Source organism: Propithecus coquereli, unplaced genomic scaffold (genome assembly GCF_000956105.1).
Source record: "Propithecus coquereli isolate 6110/MARCELLA unplaced genomic scaffold, Pcoq_1.0 Scaffold91, whole genome shotgun sequence".
Lineage (NCBI taxonomy): Eukaryota > Metazoa > Chordata > Mammalia > Primates > Indriidae > Propithecus > Propithecus coquereli.
The window spans coordinates 3,463,324-3,485,025 of record NW_012155396.1 but is presented as its reverse complement, the minus strand read 5'-3'; the positions used below and the strand labels follow the sequence as shown (position 1 = coordinate 3,485,025).

Here is a 21,702-nt window from a genome sequence, read left to right as displayed (position 1 = left end):
ATGGAAATGTTTGTAACTAGATTGAGTTTCCCATATTATACTTGCTTGCCTTCTTCCGTCTTTGCCTAAAAAAGGAGTTTCTAAAAAATCAGAAATGCTTTCTGTACGCAGGCATAGCAGGAATGAGGCTGCCTTGGCTGAAGGAAGAAGATGGTTTGTATCTCGAGCCCCAGTGGAGCAGGACTATTTGCCATCTGCTGCACTGGTTGCCTCGTCTCCAAATCAGGCCTGGTCTGTAGTTTGCTGCAAATATTAGGAGCCGAGCCACTAGCACTTCCCACCCATGGCAAGCCTTGAACCCTTTGTACTCTGGCTGCCAAGATGATCTGAAAGCAGGGGGCCACTTTCCAGCTTAGGAAAAAACATGTGCATTAAATGGAAATAGATTCTTCTTTTCCTTCCCTCTTGCCATTCCCAGCCATTTCTAAAGCTTTAGACTAAAAAGGAGGAAGACCTGTCTGAAAAAGCTGAGGAAGATGATGGAATTGTCAGGCCAGAATGGTTTATTAATGATCCATGGGAAAAAAACAATCATCCTGCTGGCAGCGTCACATGTAATTAACCAGCTTCACAGAGAGCTGGCTGCCTTCTCCAGCTCTGGCATCCGCAGACCGCAGAGCTACCTGACACAGCGACTGGGTTTCTAGCGAAACCTCCCTACTGGGAGAGGGGCATCCAAAATAGTGACCTCAACCCACTGGGCACTCAGGAAACATGACTGAGATGGCAGTGCTCCTCCGCAGAAGCCTGGCTGTGTGCTGGGGCTGACATAAGAGACTGCAACCTCCCTGATGACAAGAGCCAGCTATGGGAACTGCCACTCCCACTGGTCACATTAACTGCCCACTCAGGTAAGTGGCTGAGCAGGGTTACCCAGGTAGCCCTTCAAATACTAGCTCTCTGCCAACTCTCTCCACAGGCAGGAGTTTCTGGGAATTGGTTCACCCTGTGCTATGAAAGCAAACTTCAGCAATGATGGAGGGGTTAAGAGGCCCTTATGGCCACACTGGGCATGGTAGACAATGGTTGCTTCTGTGTAAGAAGCAACAAAATTCAAAATAAGATATATCAAAGAGAAGTAGAAGCTGGGTTAACCATGCTTGGGCTTTGTAGTTAGTGCTAACTTCCCTTTTAAGAGTCCTGAGATTCAAAGAACCCTGGCCTTTCCACCACGTGAATGAACTAATAAGTATTTGTAATGCACAGTTTGGCAGCTAAAATATCATATTTGAGGGGATGGGGGGAGAGCTCCCCATCACCTTTTCCAAGTGACAGTCAGAGGGTGTTCCCAGTGAGAGTGAACAAAACATACTCACATATCCTCCCTCTGCTTATTTCTAGGGTAGAGAAAGAAGTTGACAACAACTTTCTCCACTCTTCATCCTCTGGTAGATCAGAACCCTCTAAGAATAAAAAGCCTTCCTTCACCCCCAACCCCACTAGGCCTGACCCTGAGAATCTCATATTCCCCCAGGGTGTGCCAAAGCTGCTACTAAAAGGCTCAAGAAGGGAATGACAAAACCTTTGACCCTTCAGCAAAAATGGAACCAGTTCACAGGGGTCACAGACTTTTCACTCACCACACTCAATTTACATTCTGTGGGAAAACAGATAACAAAGGAAGGCTATGCCTTTTAGAAAAATGTCGTATTGGTGGTGGTGGTGGGGGTCGGCTGCTGGGGAAGGGATGAGTGAGACATCAACTTCCATATTGCCTCGGCTTGAGAGCACAGCGCATGTGGTGAGACCCTCAAATAAAGCCAAAGAATAGGCTCCACGGCAATTTTCCTGTTCAGTACTTGCAGTCTCCTCCCTCACCTAGCTTTGATTCCGGGGGCCAAATGCAGTGGTTCTCTCATCCCTATTAAAGCAGCTTGGAAGTAGGAGTAATCCCAACTGCAGATCAGCAACGTAACACGTCGAGGGAGAGGTCACTGGTGGCTTGGTAGGAAATGGATGGCTCATGATAAATGAATTGGTACTGCCTGCCATTTTTTCTTGCCGTCACTTTAATCAATAAGGGAAAAGGTGAATTGCTATTGATCTCTTCAACACCTCTCAATGATATTGTACAAATTACAGAAACACAGGGGGGTGGGTGAAAGAATGAAAGAGAAAGGACAGATGAAAGAAAGTCTGGGCAGTATGAGGCTGCTGTATTTTCCTGGAGGTCATCTTCCCGTCACTGGGGGTTAGGCATGCTTGGGTGCACCTGTGAGTGTGGCATGATGAGCCCTTTCTCACACCTGGGGGAGCTGGCCATGAAGAGCTGTCTCAGTGCCTCCCTCTGCACCTAATGTGCTGATGATGTGTCACCAGGGCCACAGGGCATGTGGAGCCATATGACTTTTCTTGATGTAAGGCTAGATGCCTATATATTGAGAGGTGCTGTGGATCCCAACGTCTCATAAATTCTGAAGCTGCCACACTTTACTGGTGTTGGGCTGGGCTATCTCAACAACTGGCTATAATTCTGGACAGGAAAGCAAGAATCTAAAACGTCAAGCGTAATCTCTAGCTACACTGTTCTAACCCTGTTCCTAGGTCACATGCCAAGAAAATATAGACAGGCAGCAAATAAGGTAAAACTATCTCACATCATACTTGAAAATAATAAAGATCATGACTTCTTGGGCACAGGCCTGTCCTTGGAAACACTTTGGGATGAAAGACATGGCATAAATATCAGAGGTTTGGGTCAAAATGTTAGAGGTCTGTTGGAAATTTCAAGGTGAAAGGGATACTGACTGTACTCAGGCAAGAGGACAAACTGTATATGTAAATACGGTCTTATCCAGACAACCAGGAAACAAGACACAGTGTTATGATAGATGGGCACAACAACCCATAACGCAAAGACGTAAGTAACATTTAGCGTCTGATTTTCATTTTCAAGTCGGGGCTTAGTCCAACCAGTAGGCCACAAAGATGACTGAGAGGACACCTAATTCCTCTGGGACAGATTCTATTTAGGATATGCTGCTTATCAGAAACAAAATTCAGGACCCTGCTCCTATCAAGAAAAAGGCAATGCGACAGACTGCATGGCAGAGAGAAAAGGGGATACTGACCAAAGTTAGCCCAACAGGACAGAATGGTCAGATGTCAGGGTCACAGACCAACAGTTCTCTTCTTCCACCAATTGGGCCTAATTATTCAGAGGCTGCTGAGAGAAGAAACTGTCAGACCAGAGGTCCCTCTCCAGGTCACACAGCACACTCAGCATTTCATCTGGGGCTGGGAACTCCTCAGAAACCTCCCCGCCACATGTGACTATTCACCTTTCAGCATTCTCAAGGCAGGAGAGGGCTTAGCACACCCATTTTGCAGCTGGTGAAACCAAGGCGGGCGGTCACTGGTGTGTGAGAAGGAGAGCCCTTCAGAACACTACTGGCACTCCTGCTTAAAGGAATCTCCAGAGACAATGACTCAGGATGTAAATGTATCATTCTGAAATCAGTGACACCACAGTTTGCCAGTCTCCCCACCTTCCTCCCACAAATACCTGCTGAAGGGCTGAAATGGAGCAAAAAAAAAAAAAAAAAAAAAAAAAAACAACTAAGTTACAAAGCTGCTGATGTGTTTAGAGTGGAAGTGCTGAGATTAGAAGCAGGAAGTGGTTAAGTGCACCCTGGGCGTTTGGAAATGGCCACGTCTGCAGCCCTGGATGCTGATGAAGAAGGAGCTCTGGCCCTCTCTGCCAGGCAGGCCACGAGACTGGCCCCCCACTCTGGAGGTGGGGAGCACGGCTATGAGAGTACATGACGATAAGAAGCAACTATTTAGCAAACAGCAGTCTCCTCCCACAAAGAATCTTCCAATTTCAAAAGTGACCCTATTCTAAAATTACCAAGTGGCATGTGGCCAGGCCAAAAATCCATATCCAATCAGTGGTAATGGACTATTTGTTGCATGTCCTCATATGAGGGTGCAGCACTGCTATAAAAACCCTGGGTCAGTGGTTCTAGATTTATTTAACTGGGGAGGTAACAGCACCCCCGCACTGCAAGCACTGAAGAGACTTGTGAAGTGACGTGGCCTGTGCAGGCCTCTGGGAGGGAATGGAGCAACCTGCCTGTCTTATTGGCATGTACGTCCAATGCCAAGACTCTTTTCTGGTAATCATTAAAAAGAATGCCACTGCATCACGAGAAGGGAAAGGGAGAAGAGGAGAGCCTTAGGCTCACCTGGGAAGAAAAGTGGCACAGTGAGGCAGTTTCCAGCCAGCTTTTCATTCCTAGTTCCATGGATAGCTGTTCTTGCTGCAGTGACCTTCCCAAACGATTCTTCTTGGGGTTCTTTTCCTATCCTTTTCAGTCCTAGTTAACACCTAGATCTTTCTTTAGGGTTCCTGCTGGCACTGTGCAATCTTCCAACTCTCCAACTTAATGCAGATCAAGGATAGACTCACGGCAATCTTAGATTGCTGTGGTTGTGGTAGGAAGCATAGGGACAAAAAAGGACACTGCTACTCCATCAGAGGATAAAGCCTGGGCCAGCCAGGTCTCTAGATAGGTCATACAGGTATCCCTCATTTTCAAGTCACAGTGACAAGGGGAAAGTAGACTGTTATAAATAGAGAGAAAGCATAGAGAGCCCTTGGTGCTGGCAGATCATTCTGCAAATATCTCCATGGCAAATACCCCCTGAGTACATGGCAAAGATACTCAAGCCGTTATTCGTTAGTCATATATGAGGTATCGGTGAAGTCCTGGCTTTATACCCCTGCCCCTTGGTGATGGCTGGCTTCTTCAGTCCATAGTCAAGTCTAGCTAGAAAAGGCTTTTTGCATAGGTTAGGACTCATTGGCATTACCTCCAGATCTCTGCTTTTCCACAGAACGTGATACTGCCTAATGGGTAGGACCATGCAGAATCAGAGGAAGAGAGACAGTTTTATCTTACTTACTTCATAGAAAAAGGCTGGCCCTGAAGGTACTTAAAGAAATGCTCTTTGGCGAATTTAGACCAAGGATGGCAAATAGGTTTCCATGCCAGTGCCAAATCCATCCAACTGGTATTGGTTTTGATGAGCCCTGTTTTGAGAAAGATCTGAGCCCCAAGCTAAAGTAGCACTGTGACTGACCAGCCATGTCGGGCACAGGTGGAGATGGATGGGGGAGCGTGTATGTGTTTGCCATCACTTGCTTAAACAGATCTGGGGAGTGAGGAGCACTGGAGAGGACTGCTCTTTGCTGATTCTAATATGAATGCTGTTCACAACACACATACCTATATTCAGCCTACAACTCTGTCAGGGTATAGTGTTTTGTCTATAATGAAGTTCAAATCCTAGATTTTAGTTTGACTCTGACAGAATGTCTGTTAATAATAAAAATGATGCTGTAAGCTGCTGTTCACTGAGTGCTTAATATCTATCAGGTTCTGTGTTGAGTATTTTACATGCATACTTTCTTTTCACAATAAGCCTGGTGAGAAGGTACCCTCCTTACATTGGCAAGGCAATTATGTTTAGTAGGGCTGCTGCACTGCACAATGCCAGGTACACCCTTTGTATTGAATCCTAACAGGCACCAAGATTGCCCTGGGTTTAGAGAAGCTAAGGATGGTGTCCCAAGGTCACAAAGGAAATGGTGAAGCTGGAATGAGAACCCAGGTCTGACTCTTCACATGTTACTAACAGAGTTTCTGTTAAATAACCAAGAAGGAAAAGATGTCCTTACATGTCCTGAAGAGGAGTCTAAGAACGAGCTATTCCTTTCTGGCTATGTGACACATGTTATTTGAGCCAGGTTAGGCTATCTGTTGTTAATTCTCAAGCTTGCTCATAATCTTATTTCATGCACCACAGCATTTCATAACAGACCATTGGTCACTTTCATTTTCAAAATCCATTTAAGTTCAGCTGAGCAGAAACCGTCAAGGGTGGAGTAGCAAGTGGGGAGTTCATCAATAAAGCCAAGTTTGGAACACAGGGGTTCTCTTTTAGTCCTTGACAACAGACACAGGGCGTGAGCGTGCAAGAAGATGGCAGGGTTAAGGTCAGCTCATCCACCAGAACAGTCGCTCCTGTGTCCTTGGGGGAGTCACATGTGAAACAAGAATGTTTATATTACCTGGAGAGCAAATACAATCTACAATCTGCTTATGCTTTGCTGGTGGCTCAGGTAGCCTTGTATTGTATATTAAGAGCTGTGTTCTATAAAGATATGAGTTGAATTACATAACTCCAAGAAGGAAATTCAGACAGTGGGCATGGCTTGCAATGTTTAGGACAACAGAGCAGGGAGCTGTAAGGCTTGAAGACACTCCAAACACATGAAAGCTCGCACTCAAGGCTACATGGCTGTTAGCCAATGAGTTGGGTTCAGAAGCTCTTCTGAAAACAGGTAATAGGCAGGTCTGTATGAGGTCATCTTTAGTTTGTAAAAGAAATATCTGCTTGTCAGAAGGTATTTCCAAATTAGGCTTCCAGAAGGAAATGGACAGACTTTACAATATGGTATTTTACCTGAAAAACAAAAATTCTCAGCCTCTGGGCAACACAGCAAGACCCTGTCTCTATAAAAAGAATAATAAGAAAAATTAGTGTAGTGGCACAAGCCTGTACTCTCAGACACTTGGGAAGCTGAGACAGGAGATCACTTGAGCCGGGGGTGGCGTGGGGAGGGGTCGAGGGTGCAGTGAGCCATGTTAGTGCCACTGAACTCCAGCCTGGGTAACAGAGCAGGACCCTGTCTCAAAAAAAATAAAAAAAATTCTGAGCTGCTTTTCTTCAGCCCTTTGTTATACACTAAGAATATTAGCTTCCATTTTTTTTTTTTTAGAGAACCCTCACCAAAGCTCAAGAAGCAGTGAATATTCAGGATGATTGAAGAGGTAAGAGAAACAAGGAACTGTTGTTACTAGGAGCATCTGATGCATCTAAATGAAATAAATGGCACCCAGCTCTCCTAGCACAAACCTTACCTCTGGGGGACTCCAGCAGTCTCTTCTTCCTCATAACATTTTTCCATTTGTTGTGGGTCACAGGCCCTACATAGGTATAAGGAAAGTAGACCAAGAGTCTGAATGTGCCTGGCAACAGCTGTCTTCCAGAGGGATGGCTCATAAAGAGTATCATTTTATGTAAGATGGGTAGACGGTAGCAAATAGCAAGAGCAACAAGGGTTCTGCTTCACAAGGCTCTGTTTGGAGGATTTTCATGACCATGTATGAACAAATAAATGCAATGGCCTTCACTGCCCACTATCCTCATGACCAGGCCTCAATTTAGATGAGGTATAAAGTACGTATTTTGGACCTTTCTAGTAGAAAAATGCAAGAGCAAATCATGTTTGAGCCTTTCACATCTTTACTCTGGGACTGAGCTGAGTCAAAACTAAAGACGGAGAGGAAAAGTAAGTGCTAGGATAGTCTTGGCACTGCCAAGGTTTCTGCTACTTCTACTTAGAGGAAGAAAGTGAAACTGTCAGGTCTAAGGACAGTATTTCTTTCTTGCTTTTTCTGATAGGAACAACAGTAAAAAAATAAATTGACCTGGTGGAGAAAACGTAAGTCTCTTAAGAAGAGATTACAATAGTGGGGACCAATTCCCTAGGGGAAGGAAAGAAATGCTTCTGCTGAAAAGGATTTTCTTCCCTGGGATAGAATTATATCCTTGAGACCTTCCTACTTGTCCCAGGGAAGCCAAATCTCTTGTGGTCCTAAAGCATACCTTATTCCACCCCCAAGCCCAACAGCCAACTTGGGATGTCAACACTAGCCTCTGGAGGGCAGTGAAGGCTATCAAACCTACACCAGTCAGCCTGTATGACATAATTACAGGTAATAGGATCTTGGCCAAGTCAATGAAAAATTAGGTGCAGTAGCTATTTCAGAAGAATGGATGCACTTCTATGCTTGACTGGCTATGAAAGTTCTAAGTGGAAGAATCGGGAAATAGCCTAGCTGAGCCAGCAGCTTTGCAGAGAGGAATCCCACTGGAGCCAGCATGCTGTTGGCACCCATCAGCACACGCTGCTGAGCTTGCTTGGGGAAGGCCACCATTGTCTGGAGGCTAAGCTGCCTTACAAGGGAGACCCAGCAGCCAGGGGCAAAAAAGGGCAATGGGACAGCATCCTCCATTCTAAACTTTTCTCTCATCTCTTCTCATTGTGATGCCCCTTTCATTTATGGTCTGGAATGGGAGTCAAGGGCCCTCCTTCCAGGGCTTTTAGAAGTACCTGGCAAAGGCCAAGAGCCCAGAAAGGAAGGGGCTGTGGGTGGGCAGATAACAGCCTGGTATTCACATAGTGCTTACAGCCCATCTCCAAACAGGAATTTGTTGACCTAAACCTCAAAATAAACTCTTCACCTCATTTAATAGACTAATCTATGAAAGCAGAGGACAGGACACATACCAGGGAGGGAGAGACAGGTAGCCTATATTAGAAGAGTGAAGGGAAGGGACACTAACAGTTTCTATTTGAACACTAAAATGTTTTCAAAATGCTTACACATCATTATCTCATTACCTTTAAATAGACAGGGAGACCCAGGGAGGTCAGGGTCCCACAGTAAGTGCACAGTCAGGTCTTGGTTTTGGACTTTTTCAATGAGAAATTTCTGAATTAGCAGCCATGTGTCCATCCTCAGTACTCTTAAAGCCTTCCTCCCCCCTCCCCCCAACAAATGCCAAACTTAGAGAGCTTTCCCAAAGAACCACAAAGAACAGAAGAACAGGCCTTTTTTCCCAATCTCTAGAATTAGGTCACAGGGAATTGATTAGTTGATTTAACAAATACCTATTTACTGCGGATCTCTTATATACTAGGCACTGGAACTACAAAGACAAAAACATGGTTCCTGTCCTTGAGGAGGTTACGGTCTATGGGGAGAGATTTGGGTCATAGATCCCTTCAGTACTGTTGGTAAGTGCATGACAGATGTATGCACGGGGTGCTGTGGGGACCAAAGGAAGGACATCTTACCCATGTTGGGGGAGCGAGGGCAGGCTTCTGAGGAAAGGCGGTGGACCTTAAGGAACAGGTATGAATAGGACAGCAAGGAAGGGGGATGACTGGTGTACTGGGTGGAGAGCATAAGTCTACCTGAGAAATGAGACAAAATGTAATGATACATAAAAGGAACTGCAAGGATAATAGGTCCATTCTGATAAGGTACAAATTATAAAGTGAGTGATGGTAGTGAGACACGAGGTTGGAAAGGTAAACAAGGATATCTGTAAACTAAGGAGATCTGACTTTATCCCAGAGGCAATGGGGAGTTGTATCTTTTTAAATAAATCCATTTACATAGTCAGATTTGTCTTTTAAGAAAGACTAGAAATAAGAATATGGATACACTTGAGCAAATGGAAATTAAGCAGTCCTTATATAAAAATAAAGTAAGGCCCACAAAGGCCAAACAATAGATGAAGCAGGAGTCAGGCAGTCAAAAGATAAAAGAGCTTTGACAATACCTCAAATCCCTCTGCAGTCTTGCAGCCACTCACGATCAGAAACCATGCCTTATAGAACACTGACTCTTCTTGGTGAATGTGTGACCTTCAGGGAGGTCCTCTACTAGTCCTTTAATTAGTTTCAGATATTCTAGGGTTGAAAAATGATAAAATACGGCTAAAAGAATGATCACCTTCTAATAGCAAAACTGGTAAAATTTGGGGGAAACAGCACTTGATTTGGAATGCAGACATTTGAGTTTTAGTATTTGTCCTACCACTAGCTATGCAAATAGAGGCAAGTTACTGTGCATCTCTGTTTCCTGAACTGTAAAACTGGGATAGCATTTTTCTTATAGGTTTGCTGTGAGATTAAAGTGAAATATATATGAAAGCACTTTTAAACTAGAAAATGCTATATAAAATTAAGGTTTGATCACTATCAAGACAGGAATTGTTTTTTTCTTTTTTACCTGAGTCCTCTTCAAAGAAAATACCATTTAAGAACAAACTCTTTGAATTTAAAGACCACTGGTGGCTGATGAACTGTCACGCATGTGTGAGGAGGTAAGAAAGGCCTTAGCCCCCAAATAGCCTTTAAAACCTCGAGGGATAAGAGAACTGTTTATTTTTTTTTTATTAACAACCGGTAATCAATTTATTAAAACAGTTGACTTAAGCATCTGCAATAGTGACTACAACCTCCACTCCTGGCTCAATACTGATAGAAGTAGCTGTTTAGAAAGCTGACCATAATGTATTCCCTTTTTCCTGGGCGGTGGCTGAGATAATCCGGAATAAGGTGTCTTTGTGCAAATAAATAAAACACTGCCGGACAGCCCGCTTGCTTTTCCAGCAGGTAATTATTAGTGCCTCAGCCAGGATTCCCAAGGGACGTGGCAATCAGGGAGAGTCAGAGAGCAGGTTTCACTGGCTTCACCCACACCAGGTGTCCTTTAACCTCTTGGAATTCCCTGTGGCTTGAACAATCCTCAATACTTTGATCCAGAGATAAAACTTTGCTACTGCTCTTCCTCCCATGTGTCTACTCAACAGGGAAGGGACCCGCACAGACGGAATAAAAAGGGCTAAGAGAGCATATAGGACAGCACTTACGGAAGGAACAATGTGAGGAAAAGACAGGGTGTGGGAAGGAACACAGATTTAGATCAACTTTAAACTGCTTAGACCAGGTTATCTTTTTCAGATAGGATGCAGCACATTTGGAGCCAAAACAAAGGAGACAAAAATCATTTTGTCTTTTACTCTAAGTTTTCTTTCCCAGATATACACCCCTTCATAAATATACACCAATATTCAGGGGGGCCACATTCTCCTGAAACATAAATACACTTTCTTCAAACAGCAATGGTTACTTGTAATGCTTTTATGTATTTTTGTTTGTTTTTTAAAAAAGCAGGGGCTAGGGGAGAAACAGGAAATCCAGGACTGTGCCCTGGCCTCTGCAGCCTGCAGAATCAGCTCCCCAGGGGGACAGCCTCCCTTTTAATGCCAGCAGGAAGGGAGGGAAGCAGGAAGAAGGGAAATAGGTCAGGGCAACAGTCTGAGTTTTCAGCTGGGGTTGTCCACCATGTGGATGTCATTTTCAGGCAGCAGCAAAGAGCAATTTCTGAGGTCTCAGAGAGGACAAAGGGGTCATTGCAAAAGGCCTTGGAAATGATCACCAAACCCCTATATATCGCCCCTGTCCTCTGAGAACTGTACTTCCTACAGCCTTGAACTGTGAGGAGAGTTAAATTGTGACATTGATCTTTTAATAATACCTTATGGCCCTTTCTCTAAAAGTTCAGGTTTCCCCAACACAGCAACGATCACAGTGCTGTATGTGCAGCCACCAGTCAGTGTGTGCTGACAAGCTGGCCTCCTGGAGGAAGGTGGGAAGAGATCCCAAATCACTGTGTTATTCAGAATAAGGGCTTAAGGGTGGAGAAGATGGCTTGGGATTGCTAGATCAGTGTTTTAGATAGGAGTACCAAGACAGGAAAGAATCACGTACCCAGGACCACATAAAAACTGGAGTGTGAATACCTAGGAGTTTGCACTTTTAAGTCAGATACCTACCCATTAGCTAATGCTATCTCTCATCACTACTTCTGAGAGGAGGCTAGCAACGGGCACAATTCCCCATCTGGGAAATCACACCAGATCTTCCTGTCCTTGACAGTGTGGCAGGGAATTGCCTTAAAGAGGCAGCTGTACAGGGGGAGAGGGTGTCACCAAGCACATGCTATCCAATGGGACACAGCACTTGGCTCACAGTCACAGCTATAGCAACGGATACAACACTCTCATGTAGTATGGTCCAGAAGTAGTCCAGCCTCAATGGCAGGGGACAAGGAAGCCAACTTGCACTTTTAGGTCATAACAAGCCATTTGAACCCAATTCAGCATACCCTATATAGCAGTGGCCAGCAAATGCTTTTGGAAAAGGGACAGACAGTGAATATTTCAGGCTTTGCAGGCCATATATCATTTGTCACAACTACTCAACTTTGTTGTTGTCTAAGTGTGAAAGTGTGAAAGCAGCCACAGACAATACATGAAAGAATTAGCATGGCTGTGTTTCAGTGAAATTTTATTTGTGAAAAACTGGTGGTGGGTGAGATTTGCCCATCCCTGCTATGTACTAACTGAGTCAGGCTGGAAAGAAATGCTGAGATTACTGGATTTCCTTTAAGTAAAAGTAAGTGTTAAGTCCTCTGATAGTTCCTTGGCTGCTCTGGGCTTCAAGGTCACAAAGAGAATCAGGTAATGACACTGTTCTTCCTGCCCCAAGGCTAGCAGCACCACCAGCATGTCCAGACTGCTGACCTGGAACAGGCTTCCCAGACTTCCAACTCAGGGAAAAGAACACAAATCAATAGGAATCAACGGATGAGGAGAAGCAACATGTAAATGATGAAGAAAAAGAAGAAATGCAATGAAAAGGTGGCAGGGGAGAGAGTCAGGAAAATGGAGCAGAGTGGTGGCCAGAAAAGTAGCTCTGTGCTGACTAGTGTCATTGTAAAACAAATTTAAGGAAAGCAGGGTTATGAGGTCTCAAGATAATGGGGGCCACCTGAAACTGCAGAGAAAAGACCTGTCTTACACTTGCAGGCTCCACATAGAGACATGGGATGGAAAGAGTAAAATTCTCTCTTCACCCAAAACAGAGGAAGAGATAGGCAGGAATTCCTACACTGCTCCCAAAGCCAGGACAATGCACTTAATAAACATGGTGTCATTTTTCCAGCATCAGTGACCATTACACAGTCCCGCCCCCACTCTAGATCCTCCTGAAATCAGTTTACAGTTTTACAGCGTGGAGTCCAACTTGACAATCAGGCCTCTCTGGGATCACACAGAGGGGCCTGGGAAGCACTCTGAAATCATGAAATCTCTATGCTGCTTCTCGATGATAATGCAGATGTATGGTAACTGGTAAGCATGCAGGGGATAGAGAAATCCTGGAGGAAAATAAGATAATATGAACAAAAATTTAAAATTTAAAGGGAAAGAATGGGGCAGGGTCAAGGGCAATCAATCACATCTTCAAAATACCTGGTTATCTGAGCTAAATCTGATTATAAGGAGAATAAACACAAGGTACAAAAAAACCAGTTCAACTGTGGCCATTCCAGCAGCAGCTTGGCTCCAGAAGAGTTCCCGGAGTGCACCGTGGCACAACAGAGGCTGCCCTGAAGGTAAGAGCTGCATGAGGTGGGAGGCTGTGGGCCCACATGCAGGCATTCATGCAATTTCTGGGTACTTCAACTAAGGGCAGGAAGGACTCTGCATCCAGAAGTACCAAAGCATCATGTTGTTCTCCTTTGCTGTCTCTTTGTGGGGGAGAGGAGTAGGGCAAAGAGAAATGTCCTCAAGACAACTTACGAAATGAAAATGAAGGTACAACACAGGTAACAGTAAATGAATAAACCTGCAACAAAACGAACACTTCTTTTCATTCCTACACTGTTCAGAAAACAGTTTTCATATATTATATGAAGGGAAATGTCCAGGACAATAGGCTGCAACTGGTTCCTTTAGTGAAAATCTTGAATTATTCCTAGTTTAGGCTATACTCACGTTTCCTCTGGATAAGACCTTTCAAAATAGCCAGCCCAAGTAATCATATAAGCAGCTAAGAAAATGAAGAAAGGTTCTTTCTTTTTTTAATTTAATTATCTCACCTAAAATGTCAAGAAAGGTTCTTTCCTGAGAGACCCTCAACATAGGCACATGAAAGACTGGGTCACTATAATCAAGAAAAATCAACTTTGGATTAGACTCAGACACATGCCAGGGGCATCAAAGAAGGTGGGGAAAAGCTTGATCTTTTTCAACAGTCAAATATTAGCAAATATACAGACAAAGATAAGGTCTCAAAAACAATGAGCATAAAGGAGCTGGTCAGTATTCCCTTTGACCCCCCTGTACTTTTGGATATCACCAGTGGGCCAGAAACATGATCAGGAGGATAAGTGGCAGGGAAAACAAGAGTTGAAAAAGAAAGGGAAAGAAACTTCTGGACAGTGGTCCCCAACCTTTTGGGCACCAGGGACTGTTTTCATGGAAGACAATTTTTCCATGGACCAGGGCAGGGGGGTGGAGATGGTTTCGGGATGATTCAAGTGCGTTATGTTTACTGTGCAATTTATTTCTATTGTTATTACATTGTAATATATAATGAAATAATTATACAACTCACCATAGCTTGGGGACCCCTGCTTTAGGAGATGTGAAACAACAGGAAGATGACTATGGTGAGAAATTTGATTTAGATAATAAGTGGTGAGAATGCCACCAATAAATGTCCTAGGCAATCCAATGACTAAATTTCTTCCCTCTATTCAAAACATAAGAAAAAACCAAAAATCTGGTGCTGCATTGTCTATAATGTCTTTATAAATTTGAGTGGACTCACCTGCTTTTTCCAATATAGTTACTCTGCAGTTCATTATCCAAAGGCCTACAAAGTCAGAGGCAAATGCTACAACATTTGCTGTTCACCTAATTCCTGGGCCACTTCAAAAATTGCAACAGGTTCTGATAGACAACTAGAGTGCTTAGATTCTTGAATTACTTCTCTAGCAGGAGGCTATCTTTTTTTTTTTTTTTTTTTTGAGACAGAGTCTCACTCTGTTGCCCGAGCTAGAGTGTCGTGGCATCAGCCTAGCTCACAGCAACCTCAGACTCCTGGGCTCAAGCGATCCTCTTGCCTCAGCCTCCTGGGTGGCTGGGACTACAGGCACGCGCCACCACGCCTGGGTAATTTTTTTTCTATATATTTTTAGCTGTCCAATTAATTTCTTTCTATTTTTGGTAGAGACGAGGTCTCGCTCTTGTTCAGGTTGGTCTCGAACTCCTTTAATTGATAAAAATTCAAGCCACAAAACAGGAGGAAGGGAGGCACCTTCCATGTCAATATAAGGATTGCTATTCACAAACATCTTCACAAAAACAACAGAGGGGGAATGTGAATCTGATGAAACAGGTAAGCCCCGCAACGCCCCCAACCATTGTACAGATGGCTAACAAAGCAGATGTAATACCCAGGTATTCGCAGTTGATGTCTGGGAAATGGAACTGAGAATTCAGGATTTGTTTTGCCACCTTCTTTCACAAAATGAGAAGGCAAGTGCTAGAGAGATCCCAAAGAGGTGGCACCTGACAGGAATAATACTGCTTAGTTAGAAGTCAAAGCGGTGGTTCTCTCAAGTTCAGGGTAGTCCAACATAAGCAGCTTGGGCTGGCTTGTTCTCCTGTACCTCTCACACCTAACGTACTTGCTAGTGATATAAATCAAAATGAGATGCTGAAGCTTATGAAGAGGCATTTTTATCACTGAACATTGTAAAGAACTCCACGCATCTGCTCTTGAGGATGTACAAAGACCCATGAGAGAGATAACGTCTAGGACCCCATATTCCTGTAGTTCTGTGCATGTTATGATACTGCATGAAAGCTGGAAGGACTCTATAGATTTGATTGTAAAAGAAATGGGGACAAAGGCAGATCCACAATCCTAAGCCTGAGCCTAGTACACTCCCCCACCTAGCAGGATGAATGGCTGGCATACTGCAGGAAAGAGGATGGATCCATTGATGAGGCTTGAGCAAAATTAGCAGGTAGAAGGGCACCACAGCAGCTGAGAGCCTAACTCCTGCCTGCAAGAGCCAGCCCAACAGGCAGAAACAGAAATACAATTAAATTAAGTCAGAAAACCCGCTACAGAAAATGCAATTACTCAAAGATACAAATAAATGTTCAAAGAAAATTGGCCCCTGACAGGGTTAGTCAAGCTTCTAAATCCAGCTGGAGGCAGGCAGCTCAGGCTAATTTACCAAAGAGGAGGAATGCAAAGCTGTAGGCTCTGTGCATTAGGATCCTGGCTAGGCTGGCCTGGGGTTTACCACACATCCCAGGCCACCAGTGGAGAGGAACAATTTGGGGACAGCTGGCCTGGCCAATGATACCGGGCTCAAGGAAACAAGATGTGGGCACACACAGAATGGATCATGGATGTGCAAGCCTAAGCAACGGAAAAAGCAACAGACTGATCTCTGACATGGCAGAAAAGCATCAGACCAAGGCAGCCTTGTTTTCTCACCCCTCCACATACAAGAATCAACAGGAAGATGTCCTACCTCTCGTTGGAGCACCAGTTCCTTGGTAAAAAGCATAGCTTCCTCGCTGAAGGGTTCTCCTTCCTGCACCAAGCCTGGGAGGTTTCGCGCTCCTCTGGGGCATTCAATGCCTGTGTCAGGAGAAAAGGAGAATTTGTGATAAAAAGGCGCTCAATAGGCCTGCTGTCCAGCAAGGACAGTCCCCTGACATCTGCAAAGAAGCAGGTGTTACATGTAACTTCCATCCAATCCGAGACTAAGTTAGAGGCAGTGAGAGGAGTGGAGGAGGGGTTTAGTTCTCCCCAGGTGGAAAAAACCAACAGTGTCACAGCAGCAGCAACGGAGAGGGACTCTCAGCCACAGCGCCTGGGAATGATCAAGAACACCTGTGGGGAAGGAATGTTCCACGTAAGATGAGCAGAAACCTCCCCTCCTCAAAGAGAAATCCTCAGTTTGTTCCGCTCACTCTCCACAGTCCATAGTCGCGCAGCTGCGGGATCACTTACGGAAATGGCTCTTACCTAACCGTAACTGACGTCCCAGCCATTCTGCCTCCTGAGCCATCCAAGCTGACTCCTAGACATTTTCTCCTTACTATCTGCCCTTCACATTACATTCAAGAGGGGTAATTCAGTGTCATTTTCTTCTTCAAATAAGCTTCCCTGCTCTGTCCTCTGGCTATATTTTGGATAATAGCGCCATCAGTTTTTCATTCAGAATGAGAGACAGTAAAAAACAGAATACTGAGGAAGTGTTAGGTGTCTGGAGCCTGAAAGACCTAGATTGACATCTTAACTACCACTTACTAGCTTTGTGACCTTGGCCAAATTACTGAACAAAGTCTCAGTTTCCCTATTTGTAAAACAGATATTTATAACATACTTACTTCTTCAGGTTGCTATGTGAATTAGGAGAGATTTTGAATGATGTCTGCCACATGGAAAGGTTTACTACATTTTAGCTATTATTAATATAATCTGTATCATCGTTATCATTATCACTCCTATCAACTCCCATGCTCAAAATCTCAAACTCTTCTTGAATCCTATCCCTCACACTTCTCTGTATCCAACCACAGTATTCTGTGCAAACTAAGTGCACATAGGCCAAGTTAGTCTGCGTTTTCTTTCTTTGATTCAATCATTCATTTTGCAAATACACTTATCACTAACAGTGATCATCTGTGACCGATCATGACATATATGTTGCATTTTGTTATCTGAGTAAAACTTGCAAATATTTCAAAGAAATTCATACTGCAGCTATAATTATGAGACAAAAAGTTGAACTGGGATAGAGACATATGAAAAGAAATGTGATGAAAATTCAGGGGGAGGATGCATTTAGCGTCCATGTCTCTGAATCACGGGTGGTATCTCCTGCTGCAATAAGGCAGAACTGGGAGGTGCTACCAACTTATTTACAAACAGCCTCCAGGGAAGGTAAAAGAGATCTGGCACAGGAAGACCAGAAGCAAGGTGTTTAGGTGACTGCAAAAACCTGCTGGGTGGGCCACGGGGAGAAAAGGTCCCACCACTGCTGGGGCAGAAGGTACATCTCCTTTATGTATGAATATAGCAAGGTGCCTGCTAATGTTTCTGGCCAGGGCAGATTCAAGATGAGACAGCTCAGAAGAAAGGGAATAACCTATATTTTGGCCTTTCACAAGATGAAGAACAGAGCTCTCTCTCCCTGAGCCTCACTCAAGGCCTCACAAATGGAAGATACCATATCAAATGAAATGCTAGGCCAGGAGAGAGACTGCAGTAGGAGAGCAGCTTGAGCTGGCAGCAAGACCCGCTCTCCCATCCTTGCAAAGATGGGACAGATGAAGGCCCTACCCAAGTGTCACATGGGTAAGAAGATCACCAGGGCTGCCTGGCACTTCAGTGCCAGACTGCAGGGGAGGAGTGGAACTTATTTTTGTAAAAGACAGCAATAAACTCACGAGCCAAAGAGCTTGAGATTAACCCTGCAAGGAGAGATGAGGAGAGAGAAAAAATGGAATGAAAGATAGCCCTTGTTTTTCACATCAACAGCCAAAAATATTTTTCATTTTATATCTGCAAACTAAGCAAGAGAGAAAAATAAACAATTCTATTGAACTATCTTGCCACGTAACCATAGAAAAAGTATTGTTGCACAAACAAGAATAAGGCTGTCCCACCAACAATGTATAAGTGTTCCTTTCTCTCCGCATCCATGCCAGCATCTATTGTTTTTGGACTTTTTAATAAAAGCTATTAACTGGGGTAAGGTGATAGCTCATTGTGGTTTTAATTTGCATTTCCCTGATGGTCAGTGACGCTGAGCATTTTGTCATATGTTTATTGGCCATTTGTCTATTCTCTTTTGAAAAGCTTCTGTTCATGTCTTATGCCCACTTGAATGTTTACTGTCACAAAATTCACAATTGCAAAGATGTGGAATCAACCCACATGCCCATCAATCCATGAGTGGATTAATAAAATGTAGTATATGTACACTGTGGAATACCACTCAGCCACAAAGAAGGATGACTTAATGCCTTTTGCAACAATATGGATGGAACTGGAGACCATTATCCTAAGTGAAGTATCTAAAAAATGGAAAAACAAACATCACAAGTACTCACTAGTAAACTGGAACTAACTGATGAACACACATGTGCACAGAGGGAAATGTAAATCAATCAGGGGGGAGGGGGAAGGGAGGAGGAGTGGATGGGCAAAAACTTACCTAATGGGTACAATGAACACTATCTGGGTGATGGGCACACTTATAACCCTGACTCAAGCATTATGAAAGCAATCCATATAACCAAAAACATTTGTACCTCCATAATACTTTGAAATAAATAAATAAATAAATCTAAATAAATAAATAAAATAATGCTAAAACAAGTGTTCAGTTTCTTTCTGACTCTTAGCAGCCATTTGGGAGGGACAGGACTGCGGTGCTGCTGGGTGAGGCTGCTATGAACTGGGAAATAGTGCTAGGATGCAGCTAGGGTAATCCACTGGGCAGCAGGAACTAGGGGGGAAGAATTTTCCCTATGAGGGCACAAAAGACTGCTGAGTCTCACTGGTTGAGTACCCAGTCCTTTGTCACTCACTTGGTATTCTGAAGTAGGCTGTTTTTGTGCCCTTTTAAAGTGGAAGTAAACATCCATTCACATATATTCCTGTCAGGCAGGTGTAAGAAAAAAGAAAGGAACTTCTCTTTGACCTGTCTCCTCTGAAGTAACCCCTTCCCCTAAGGGACACGGGAGCCCTATGCAGGAAACCAAAACAGGGACTTAAAAACATGCAGTGGGTGGGGGAGGCAGACTCTATTACCAGACCAAGGTGCAAAGTCAGGGCCAGGAAAGCAGGAAGGGTTTCATGGTATCTGAATGTCTGAGCATTAGAAATCTGCTGAGCCAAGTTACATCTGCAGATATAGCATAGTGTAGATCTACAGAGCCTTTTTCAAACTTTTTATTTTTATTATGACCCACATACACACTTACACATATATGGGTATAGACACCTATATGACACAAAGTTTCCACAAACCAATGGTTGATCTTGACTATATGTGTTATACTGATAGTTTCCTGTTACCAATTCATTAAAGAAAAAAACAAGATGGCTATTGACACCAAATTAAGACCTCTAGTGGGGCACAATACTCAGCTTGAAAAACACTGGTATAGATTGAGGTGTGAAGACAGAAGGCCAGAAGGCTGGGCAGGTCCTGATGATCTTAGATAGTTCAAAAGCTGCTCCAGCTGAGAGTTTATCAGTTTCCAAACTTGCTTTGGTGTCCTAAGGGATCATGAAACAGGGTGAGAAATGTGCTTTCTACTGACAGAGAGAAGACCACACAAATGTTTACATCTTAAAGCCACAAAGTTACTTGTTGCTGCTAAAAACCAGGTGAAGACACATGCTGGCAGCAAGAAGAGTTCTGCTATGCCCTCCTCTCCCACAAGCTCAGGGAGCAAGCCAGCCCAGCCCATGCCGAACCTTTACTCAAACAACGCTTGCACTGCTGGGCTGGCGTCCCAGAAAACGGATAAAGGGAAAGAAAGTTGAGTTCTCAGGGGGCAATCCTGAGGCGGTTGCTGCTGCTGAGCTGGGCAGGCTGACAGGCAGCAGCAGAGAGCTCCAAAGCCATGTGGGACCTCGGACTGTAAATATAAAGTGAGACATCACCGGAAGTTCTCCCCAGCCAGTTGCGGAAATGCCCATAATTCTGGATCCTGCATATTACCACTAACAAGCTATCTTTTCTGATAATGTACCAGTACAGTGCTGCCTGCTGATAAGGACATATTAACTCAGCTGTGCTTCAAATGCCACAGGTGCATGTTAAGTGCTAAGTTTACCTTTGACACAAGCATTCAAGAAACAAAACTATTTTGTTTTAATAAAAAACACAACACACTACACTTAAAAAAAATCCCAAACATTCTTGAGCATTTTCCTTCCCTATTATGAGGTGTTCCAGAACAAAGAGAGACACCCCGCTCTTGGGGCCTTCTCAGCTGACTTCCACAAGGGCAGACACAGAAGAGGCAGGCAAGGCACACACCCACTCTTGTGCTCCATGTGGCTCTCTGACCTTTTAAAATTACGGGTCCATCTGCCTATTATTTTTCACACCTTGTCTAGACATTCTGGGATATGAGTGGTTGACCAAGATTACTTAAAACAACACAAAATTAAATTAAATTTAAAAAAGAGGATTTTGCCTGACTTTGTATGGTTTAGGAAGAAAAAGTTTATTGCTAGCCGTCAACACATCACGGTTCTGGTTTCCACTCTGCCACTGACAGAGTATATGGTCTCTGTCTACAAAATGAAGAATCTGCAAAATCTCACCGGGACATAAAATGTTCTAGTTTCGGTTATGCACTTTTGAGATTTCTCACACAAGGCTTGACTCATGGGGTACAGGGTGTCTCTCTTCAAACTTAAAATGCTGGGCTATGGAGCAATCATTCTATTAAAAAAATTATACACTTAGAGACATTGACTAACTAGGTCAATTAACACAAACACTTTGGTCAGTCAGCTTTGGAACAAGAAGTGCAAATTCTTGTTAATGACAAGATAATGGCTGTATAAGAGATTCCATTGATGGCTATGTGAGAGTTATGTATCGCTGTGAATATTTTACACTCTATGTTGAGTTTTATGGTAATTAAGCCTCAAGACTCTAAGTGTGTTCACTTTTTCCTTGATTGGGCAGTGGGAGCTAAGGGGAAGTGTGGCAAATCTCCCTTGGCTAGAAGTACATGACAGCTTCCCAATAGCACTTAGTCCAGCAATAAGAGACCAGGCATTAGCTGAAGGAAACAAAACTCTAGAGGGAACAAAAACCAGTTTGAAGGATTAGTCAATAGTGCTTACTGTATGTCCACTGTGTTCCCACCAGCACATCAGATATTACAGAGGGAAGGGCACAGGTGGTGTGCAGAGTCTGCCTTCTGCCCACTCAGGAATCTTAAAAACCTCATGGTTCACCTAGAAGACTTTCCGTAGCTCCATTTAACTAATACTTGCCAGTGCCTACTCTGGGCTAGGCACTGTGTGAGAAGGTGAGGATTCGGTGATGAAAAAGAATGCTTTGGGCCAGGCGCAGTGGCTCATGCCTATAATCCTAGCACTCTGGGAGGCCGAGGCGGGCAGATTGTTTGAGCTCAGGA

At 43.9% G+C, this 21,702-nt stretch overlaps 1 protein-coding gene across 1 annotated transcript in view; it reads right to left on the bottom strand.

The window, feature by feature from the left end:
• SND1 (staphylococcal nuclease and tudor domain containing 1) overlaps nucleotides 1–21,702 on the bottom strand; it is a 436,282-nt gene that overhangs the window by 88,241 nt on the left and 326,339 nt on the right. Inside the window, exon 16 of the mRNA XM_012664766.1 lies at nucleotides 16,050–16,159. Within this exon, the coding sequence (XP_012520220.1) occupies nucleotides 16,050–16,159 (110 nt within the window). The remainder of the gene's footprint in view (nucleotides 1–16,049; nucleotides 16,160–21,702) is intronic.